Genomic DNA, 10,915 nt, shown 5'->3' with positions numbered 1-10,915 from the left:
GCGTCCTGCAAGGGCCCCACATTACCCAGGACCTTCTTTTTGCCCCCTATGTATTTAAAAAAGGACTTTTTATTGACCTATACTGAACTGGATGATAGTTTGGGGTTCTTAATATATTTTGAGAATTAAACCACTTTTATTTTGGTGCCTAAGTATGAATTTAAGTGCCCACATTTAGATATGGGAGTTTTGGGCTTTGGAGATTTGGAAGACTGAAAACTTCTCTATTGCAGTTACTAAACTGGTGGAAGACAGAAAGGAAAGGGAACACACCAGTGGACATCTAGAAGCATACCATGGAGAAGAACAAGATATAGCTGAGGAAGTACAGAGGGAAGAGGATGAGGAGGATCCATACACTTTTGCCACGTTGGAGGATGGTGTGTACGACATGATACTGGCTGCTTCTGATGAGAGAAGAACGGAACGCAGATCATTTATCATGAACAGGCCACCAGCACCTACCCCTCGTCCCTTGTTTTCCCCAGTCAAAGAGGAGAACACTCCATACATAGTACAAGGTAGATATCTGAGTAATGGTATTTATTATCAGGTATTAGAGGCTCAAGTTATATGTGTCTGTATATGAACAGAATTTGTTTCCTTAAAGATTATTTTAAACTAAAATGCATTCATTGGCTTAGTGAACTTGAGCCAGCCTCTTCTCACATTGAACAGTATCCATAGCTGTTGCCAATTATCTCAGTGTAATCAAAAGCATTTAAATTACTAGCAAGGTGTGATGGAAAATGAATTATTGGTCCAGTTCCTCAATTATCTTAAATCAGCAGAGCTATATAAGCTAGAGGATCTGATCCATAATGCTTTATATGTCTTGTGGTTTGGCAAAGAAAGAAACATATTGTCTAAGTAAGTAGTATGGAAAATACTGCTGGAGTTGTCCCTTTTCCCTGCCCCATCTCTATAGCTTTCCTTAATGCAACTGAACTATTATATCAAATCCCATCATTTTAAAATTTGTTATACAGGTTTTAAAAAATTGTATACTGCATAAAATTTAAGTTTAGGTAATGCTATATTTTGTAAGTTTATATTCATTGAGAATTATGAGCTGTGTCCAGACAGTTCTGCGGCACCACACGCCGCATATGCAGTCGTTCACCACACTGCTATCTTACAATGCGGGGGGAGGGAAGAGGGTGGGTTTGACCCCTGGAGGTCCCAGGGTCAAAAAAACCCATGCCAAAAAGAAGTGGGATAGCGCATGTGGCAGCAATGTGCACTGCCAAAAACAGGAGCCCAGCTGCCCGGAGCCACACTTCAACTGTCAGCCAGGCTTCTTGCAGTGTCTGCAGCCCCAGAAGATCCCCAGGATCCCAGGTAAAGCTGCTGGGGCCAGCACAGTTGCTGGCACCAGCCTCCCCTACTCTACCTAGCGTAACCTGCCACACACCAGAAAGTGTATGGCATGGGTGTTCCCCAGGGACAAGTAGCAGTGGCACAACTTGTGTCACTGCTACTTGTCCCCAGGAAAACAAATGTCTGCACTCATCTGGATGCACCCACGTGGATCACTGGTTACGACATTAGTTGTATTTTGGGTTATGGGCCTTCACTAATTTTTCCTTTTGTCTGTGCCGCTTTTCTTTGTTATTGACCTGAGAAGGAAAAGCTGGGAAAAGGTCCTATAGGAGCTGAGAATGCTTAGTCAGACTGCTGATATCCTAAACATACACAGTATATTTCTTCCTCAAAATCTAAATGCAGCATGATATTAATATTAAATGGTATCAGAGTTTTGTGGATAGAAATAACTGTATGACTGGCAATGAGTGAACCTTAGAAGGTTCACTCATATGAATACTCATTTTGTTACAACTGAGGCTTAGATAAAAATATTTATTTTTGCAAACTCATCAAAGTGATCTGAAATTTTGACTTTGAAAAACTGGGTTGAAAAATCTCATGGGCATAGATTCTTTAAGATTTCAAGCACTTTAGATCTTACAGAAAAATTATGAAAAGAGCATGAAAACACTGCATGAAAGCAACAAATTAAACTAAAAATTAATCTCAAATTCAGTTTGTGTACTATCCAGATCCGCTCACCCATCTCTAAATATTACAGTAAACGTTCCACAAATGAAATTCCTTTCTTCATATCAATGTTACTTGACGTAACAGATGAGGTTTCGGGTGCTTAATCTACTTCATAAGAATTGGAAATTGAAACGAGAATAGGCTGTGCAATAGGTGTGCGGCAAGTAAAGAGTTATAACTGTCTCTGACCAGCAGAGCTTCACCAGAGTCTCTACTCATTCTGAACAAACACTTGCTGAATGTGGCTGAAGGCATCTGAAACAAGTTGAATAGTAGTGAAGAAGAAAGTCCTTATCCTCAAGGTGTAGGCATTGTAAAGGGACCTGAAAGCTATGTTACAAGGAAGGTGTATGTGCTGTCTCCCTCCCATTTCCTTCAGTCTTTCTGCACAGATCATGTTCTTTAAGCCTCATCATTGTTGTTTCTCACCTGTAAATTCTCTGCAATTCAGCTACATTTTTCTTCAAAGGCTGTGCCCAAAATTACTGAGTTCTGCATCTGAAGCCTCTCCTAAATTTAGTGGAATAATTACCCATAGAGTTTTACAGATGGCAGAAGTTATGGCAGGGTGGCTAAAAGTGGTAATATGTGGGTGGTTTAGATAAGTTGAGATGAACAAAGCAGTCAACACCTGAGTTAATGGCTAGTCCAGGTAATGGGATAAGAAGCCATGGGCTCCTGTTGTGACTATGGTTAATACTTGTACGTGCAAGATATCTTGTTCTGCAATGTCACGTTTAAGTTGGTATTTAAAGGTTTTTCTGTCCGAGGACAGCTCATCTGAGATCAGTGATGGAATGTCCAGGGAGGTTAAAGTGCTCTGCCATGGGCTTTTGTGGTGTTTCTAGAATTGAGGCTTAATTAGTGTCTCTCTCTTAGTGAGAGTCTCTCAGTGTCCCTTCCCCCTGTCCCTCTCCCTTTTATATACAAGCTTTTTTTTCTGCAAGTCCTTGAAGGGCATCTGACAAAGTAGGCTGTTGCCTGTGAAAGCTCATACCTCCCTGAACCCCTTATGTCATGTATACAGCTATATATAGCTGTAGGTATACAGCTATAGCTGGATATCAATTTGCCTAGACTGGCAAAGTTGTATATATCTATAACCTATATCACTTGCAATCACTGCTAATTGATTGGGATAGATTGATATAGCTTGCACTAAATAAAATAGCTAGATATAGATGACTATATCAATCAATAACTGCCTATGCCTAGCTATCTGTGAATGTAAATTGACAGAGCTGGATATTGATGTATATAAATAGTCTTGTCAATCTATACCTAGCTATTTAAATCAGTATCTAGGTATAGATTGATATAGATTAGCCATCTATACCTATTGATTAATACAAGTTTATGTAACTGGCTGTTGATTCTCCATTTATTACCAGCTATGTCATAGCTACCTATACCAAACAGTTTTTCAAAAAGCCACCTATATCAATCTAGAGCCATATATGTAAAGCCAATCTATACCTATCAACTGACACAATTATAATAAATTGACACAGAGGACTATAGATGTATGTGGCTAGCGATAGATTAATATAGCTGGTTATGTATAGATACAGATAATTATCAATGGTTAGAAATGTATATGGATTTGCATAGCCATCTATACCACAGAATCATAGAAAAGTAGGGCTAGAAGAGACCTCAGGTGGTCATCTAGTCCAGCTCCTTGCTCAAAGCAGGATCAACCCAGTCAAATGTCTGTCTCACCTGCTCTTCAAAACTTCTAAGACTGGAAATTTTAAAACCTCTCTAGACTGTTCCAGGGCTTTGCCACAGTATGGCAATAGCCTATTCTCTGTGGCCATAGGGGACAGGGCTAAGAGTAATGGCCTCAAGCTACAACAGAGAAATTTTAGGTTGGAAATTAGGAAGAACTTTCTGCCTATGAGTATGGACAAGCATTGGAATAGACTACCTAGAGAAATGGAGGAATCAATATCTGTGGGAATTTTCAAGAGTAGACACTTGGCTGGGATAGTTTAGGAATGACCCTGCCATGAGCAAAGGATTGGACTAGATCAGTGGGAGCCAATCTTTTTTTCCAGGTGTGCCATGAATTAGCCCTTCCCCCTCCCTAAGGACCACTCTTCCCCTACCCAGTTTGTTGTTGTGGTTTATGATCCCTGACCTGTTTGCCACTGTGCTGCCTGTTCCCTCCCCAGTCTGTGGGATGCCACACAGAGGCTGTCAGTGCCATTTGTTTGCCACTCCTGGATTGATGACTTCATAAGGTCCCTTCCAGCTCTGCCTTCCGATGATCTGTGGTCATCGTGAGAGATTTTTTGAATAACCAACCTAAATTTCCCTTTCTATTTGAAACCATTCCTGCTATGATCCTTGTCCCATCTCCTGCAGCCACAAACAATAATATATCCTCGTTATATATATAACCACCCTTCAGGTATTTGAAGACATTTATCAAATTCCCCCCTTAGTCTTCTATTCTCCTCCTTCCAACTGTATTTAAAAAAAAAAAAGAAAAGGAGAGGGCTAAGCAGGATACAAGCACTGGGGTAGGATTAATGATCAGATTTACCTCCCTAAGTCTGAAAATTTCCTAAACAATGGGCTGTGAGGTCTACACACAAACAGTCATTCACTACTCTTCATTTTAATCAAAATATCCATTTAAAATACTTAGGCCACAGTTCACCTTCACTTGAAAGCCAAAGATCACAGTTGTTCCTAAACCACTGGAGATTTCTCAGCAAAAACTTCAGTAGACATTTGGGATGTCCAGTGCCAAATCTGCAGCAGATTAAATATTTGAGACAAGTAGAACAGGACAGTTTATCCTCAAAGAGTACCACAAAGGAGAGATCAGTGCTCCTTCCACACAGGATGGTCTCCTTGTCCAGCAAATGCCAGGGCCATGGATGGATCTAGGATTTTGAAAAGGGGGGTGCCAACCCTGGCAAGTTATTCTTAGTCCACCCAAAGTTCAAAAACAACTGCCTCCTGGCAGTGGCAGCAGCATTTCTATTTAGATGGCAGTGAGGGAGTCAATTGACTTTATGGCTCATTATAATTTACCTGATTCCATCTAAACTTTTAATTCCACAACTGTTAATGACAATTTATCCTTTTTAATGGTCTTGAAGTTCCACTAATTAAGCTTTTTTCCTGCTATTCTGCCATCTGCTAGTGTCTCCTGGTAATGGAGCTCCTATTTCACATCCCTGCAGACTGTTTTTAACTCTAACTAGAACCATGAATTCAGATGAACATTAACTCACATGTGGAAATAACTTTCAGTGAAGCACTGAATGTACTGTAAGGATGCTCAAAAAAGCTAGATTTGTTTTATGAATCTGGAAAAGAGGTGTATATTAGGGCCGTGTGAAGCTTCAGTAGCTGATTAGATTCAGAGGAGATTCGGCCCAATTCGATGGCTGAATCTCCAAATTTGAATCGAATTGGTCAACCCATTAGAAGCTCTGAATCAAATAGGAAACCTCCAAACTGATTCAGAGAGATTCAGCACCAATTCAGAGACTCGACCATAGACTAAACAGGCAATACTCCTCAAGGACGCTGGACACAGCTGCCTCCAGCTGTTAAGTCTGTTGTGGTGGGCAGAGTGCGGAGGGAAGGGGCATGGGGGGGGGAGTTCAACACCCATACAGCAAGAGAAGAATTGGGGCTGGGGCTGGGACAAGCTGCCCAGCCAGGGAATGGGGGCGTGGGACTTGGGGAGGAGGGTTCCCACCATTGCGCACAACCACTAGTAGGAATGGGAGTGAGCTTGTGCCCTTTTACAGTTACCGGTCCAGGAGGGCATGGGAGCAGGTGTCTGCCCCTGGATCTGCACAGGGTAGGCTGGGCCAGGCTGCGCTCCCAGAGGCTAGCCCCAGCCATCCACGGCTGGGCTGTGCTTCACAGGGCAGGTGGAGCCAGGGCTGTGCTCCAGGTGGCTAGCCCCAGCAGCAGCCCAGAGCACAGTCTTCACTCCACCCACCCCACAGAGCACAGTGGAGCGTGTACTATGGGGGGGCTGCAGCCACCCTAAAATTCCCCATAGCCCCTCTCTGATCTGGGTGCATGCACTTGCCACCATGTCCTGCTGCTGCTCGCCCAGCCGGGGCACGGTGGGGTGAAGCCACAGCTTTTCCAGGCAGTGTGGGGAGGCTAGAGTGGCTTCCACTGCTGTGCGCCGCTTGTGTGAGGCAGCGCAGTGGCACTGTCCTGCGCCTGCCTACCCTGGCCGGGTAAGTGGCAGGAGGGCATAGCCTCTGCTCCCAGTGCCTTCCATCTGGAGCGAGCTGTGCCTGCATCATGCCCCACCCCCAGCTCCCCGGCTGGGCAAGTAGTAGCAGTGCAGCACCCCTGCTCCCAGCGCTGTTGTGACTGCATCCCACACTCCCCTGCCCCACCTGGACAAGTGGCAGCAAGGCAGAGCCCCCGCTCCCAGTGCCTTGTGCCGCCCATCTGGAGCCTGGCTCAGCCTGCCCTGTGCAGATCCAGGGGCACACTCCTGCTGCCATGCCCTCCCGGACTGGTGATGCGTGGTGGCACGCAGTGGTGGGAGCCCCCCTCCCCAAGTCCCAGGCCCCCCTGTCCCAGCTGGGCAGCTTGTCCCTGCCCCAGCCCCAGCCCTAATCCCTCTCTCACTGTGGGGGCATTGATCTCCCCCCACCACTCCCCTTCCCTCCCCACTCTGCCCACCACAACAGAGCTACCAGCTGGAGGCAGCTGTGTCCAGCATGGTGAGAACTGCTGCCTGTTTAGTCTATGGCCAAATCTCTGAATTGGTACCGAATCTTCAGATCCAATTTGGCCTAATCGAATTGGAACAGTGATTGGAATCACCAAATCGAGTCGCTGTCCCTCTGAATTGGCCGAATCCAAATCCAGATTGAATACCTGCTTCTTCGCACAGTCCTAGCGTATATTTAATTCTAATGACTGCAGAACTAATGAAGCAGCAACTTTTGATTATTTTTTCCTAGTCTGTTCTTTTATATATAATACATGATATAATAAATTGATGCGCATTCCAATAAATAATAAATCTGGTTTTGTTTCAATCTTAAACTGAATAATATAACCGTAGGCCCCTAGCATATTATTAATGCAAAATTCTTTGTCCTTCAGAACTTACATTTCTGCTTCAGCAAAAAAACCTTGTATGGCCAGCATTTCCCAATTTTATACATGATATAATGAATGGGAGAAGAAAATCAGAAGCTTGGAGCAATATGGTAATCTGTTTACTCAGTTTCCACATTTGTCATATGACAATGTGACCTGTTGCCTACAGAAGCTTATGCCTCTTTGAACCATTTAATCTCTAAGGTGCAACACAGCCCTCTTTGCCTTCTGCTTGACTTCAGACTAACGTGGCAAATACCTCTCAGTTCACATATTTGTATGCGATGGGGATGCTTCATTTTTTTCTTCTGTATTAAAAATTAACTAGACTGTAAGAAAAGGTGGGCACTGTTACCTCACTTCTTGTGGGGCTTCACCTTTAATTTATCTCAGGTCAAAGTAACACCTGGCAGAATGAGAGATCACAGGAAAATTTCAGAAGCTGCTTTGCAGTAAAAACCATCAAGACCTCTGAGCAGCTGGAAACAAGCAGGAGAGTGTGCAATTGGACTAGCAAGTTTTCTGTAGGTCTCCACAAGTGCTCCACGGACCAGACTGAGAGCTGCTAATTTAGAGAATATGAATGTGAGACCGGCACTATGATGCCATTTATACAGTCAGGGTTTTTAGGGTAGGACCACACTTTCAAGACTGGCAGCCAGAAGTTCAGTTGCTGTAAATTGTTATCTTGTATATCAACTTGCCTTGAGCTGCAGCAGTTTACACAAGTTGAGCATCTGGGCCAGAGTTTCCTAGAAAATGAAAGCAAGGAGATCTGTAATTTAATGGGTCTTTTTATAATCCTCAACATTTAAAAAAAGGTTTTGTGTGTTCTAAATAAGTTTTACTAATTTAATTTAATTTTTTTATCAGACAACCAAACATGCAAAATATTATATTGGGCACTCCATTAAGCATACTACATCTTTAATGAATGGTTGAGTGAACCCACGATTATTGTTTAATTTAAGATATTGTAAGTACTCTGCTTTATAGGAAGTGTTTGTCCAAAGATGAAGCTGCCAACTCATAGCAAATAGTTCTGTGTCCAGATGGTGTGTGTTCTCTGTGTGTTCCCTTTCCATTCCTTAGGTTCTTAATATTCTTTTCCAGGTTGTTTCAGAGTTTCCTATTATGTGTTGCCAAAACAGCTGTTAAATAAATGTATGTAAGTGTTTTGTTTTTATTTTACAGTGAAATTTTAATGCTCACTTATAGGTGCCAAATTGACTGCCCTGGAGATCACAGACCTCAGAACAGGTGCAAGTTTCCCCACTGTGCCAACCACATATGTCAAGTCTGACCTTTTAAGGTCTTTTCAAGAGAGGTCTGGGATATATTAGTATCCCCACTCAAGCAGCCTTTTACTTCCTTGTTGAGACAACCAATCAGGGTGACAGCACAGTTGCCAGTGTTTTTTTGTGATATGGACACCTGTCTGCAAGGAACTAAACAAATTTGAACCCTCCAAGGGCAAAGCCTTTTACTACTGATTCATCTAAATGACATGTTTTAGTCTGCATTAACAATCCCTCAGATCTTGAACTTCCCCTGTGTATACACAAAATATTTTACCATCAAAAAGTGGCTGTCCCTGGGACACATTTCAAGGTAGAGTGAGCACTGGAAAAAAACATTCCAAAAGAAGGAGTATAAGCTGCATTCTAACATCTCATAAAAACTGCATGAGTTTGCAGCAAAAGCAGCAGCCAGTGGGTGGGTTTGGGGGTTGAGGTGGTGGTGGGGGGGCAGGAATAGTCTATATAAGGAATAGGCAATGTTTACCAGAGTGCAGTAAAAATCCCTCATTTTCAGTGCCTTAGAGACTTAACAAGCAGATTTCCAGTAACTATAGCAATTAGCTCCAGAGTGACGGATCTCTATTATGCTAAGTATTGTGTATTGTTTAATGCTCTAGTGGATTTACTGGTTACAATGAAGATATTTTTTCCAGCTTGTTAACAGGTACACTAGCTTTATTGGCTAGATTGATAAACTAAGCTCTGCAAACTTTTGTGGATTAATAAATCTACTTCATAAGGGGCAATGGAAGAAAGAATTTTAGGATACCAGGGCTGTCCAACTTCTCAGTGGTGGGGCCCCCTCCCAGGCCGCATGCTACATGTGCCTCCGCTGCTCTTCACCATTGTTCTGTATGAGGGTACCCCCCACTGCACTGTGCTGATACCACCATGCCATACCACACCACATGCCCACCCCTGCTGTGCCATATGGATGCTCTGCCACTATATTGTGCCAGCACCCTGGGTTCCCCAAGCCCCCCAGCTGCTGGATGCCTTGGCCTCTGGGCTGCACCATCCTGCCCCACCCTAATGGGTGGGGGCAGGCAGTGGAAACCTGAAGAGGAACTGGGATCCCAGAGACCCAAGCAACAGAGTGATGGTATGGAGCAACACCCAGACTAGGAGGCTGGGGGCTGCAAATTAACTCCTTGGGGGTCATGTGCAGCTCATGGGCTGCCAGATGGATAGCCCTGTACTATGTTGTGGCTGAAAACTGAGGAATCTAAACAGATACTGTAGCTGAAACACAACATGCTATAGTTTCTCCATTCCTCTGGAAAATAAATAAGATGAAGCGGCCAATGGTGTTCATCAGGGGTTGCTCCAAAAATGTTAAGACTGCTGTGAAAAAGATGAGCCCTGGATCATATTCTTGCATAGCTCATAATGCAGACCAGAACATCAGACAGATGTCTTGTTGATAGAGATCACTGAAATATCCATCTCACAAATTTTGTTTCCATCTGCAAGGGCTGCATGAACGCAACTGTCCCCCAAGCAAAAACAGACATGCACAAGCAAGAGTATCGGGGATATTTTTATTTGCAAAAAGAATAGCAGGTAATTTGAAACTGCTTGGGAACTGCCTACACTTCCCATTTTTCTCAATTACTTCTTCTGAATTTTGGAGGTAAGACAGCAACTTGATCCAAAACCCAATGAAGTCATTGGAAATGCTCCCACGTCTTTTCAACAGGCTTTAGTTCAAGCCCATACTAAATGTATTCTGCCATCACCATGGCTCCTTTTAGAATGCTACACATGCTTTCTGTGGCACAAAGAGATGAGCATTCAGTAAACATCAGATTATACAACCCCTTCCTCTTGCAGAACCCCTTCCTCTTGGATCAAAAATAGAACAAATTCATATTTGTGAGATAAATCTGTTAGTGATCTCCACTGACAATATAAACCTAGTGGAGCCAACTATAGTAAGGTATGTTGCTAAAGGATTTACAATATATCTTTTTGAAAAGACTATATGTAACTTTCACATGCACAAGAAATAAGATTTGGGTACACTGTGTTTATTGCAAGATTAGTTTTTCAGTCAGTAGAAAAGCAACCATAGACATAAATAGAAGAAACAATCAAAGCAAATTCATTCAATGTAACATTTATCTGCACAAGAAAAATGGGACTACAGAAAAGTGTATATCAAATTTTTAGATATAATTTTTCCATTTCCATAATGAACCAAAGCCAGATCTCTAAAAAAGGGATAGTTTAAGATTCTATGGAATATTTAACTATTAGCAAAAGCTGCAGGGCTGAAGTTTTTTGGTAGCATATCTACCCAGACTACAAAAGAGTTATCCAGTTTCTAAGTGGCTGAGGGCCAAATGCCACATGGGCCACAACGGTGGGGCCTGCATGCCCTCAAGCTGCACCAGTGTGAGCCATGAGTCCTGTGGGCCATGTACTGCACCAAAGCCTCCCCATCT

The 10,915-nt window shown here is 43.0% G+C and overlaps 1 protein-coding gene across 1 annotated transcript in view; it reads left to right on the top strand.

The window, feature by feature from the left end:
* Positions 1–10,915, top strand: part of BANK1 (B-cell scaffold protein with ankyrin repeats 1) — a 346,310-nt gene that overhangs the window by 300,587 nt on the left and 34,808 nt on the right. Inside the window, exon 11 of the mRNA XM_019553351.1 lies at positions 234–521. Within this exon, the coding sequence (XP_019408896.1) occupies positions 234–521 (288 nt within the window). The remainder of the gene's footprint in view (positions 1–233; positions 522–10,915) is intronic.

This window comes from Crocodylus porosus, unplaced genomic scaffold (assembly GCF_001723895.1).
Source record: "Crocodylus porosus isolate Cpor-Errol unplaced genomic scaffold, CroPor_comp1, whole genome shotgun sequence".
NCBI lineage: Eukaryota > Metazoa > Chordata > Crocodylia > Crocodylidae > Crocodylus > Crocodylus porosus.
Note: the sequence above shows the minus strand (reverse complement) of the source record. Positions and strands in the feature narration are given on the sequence as shown.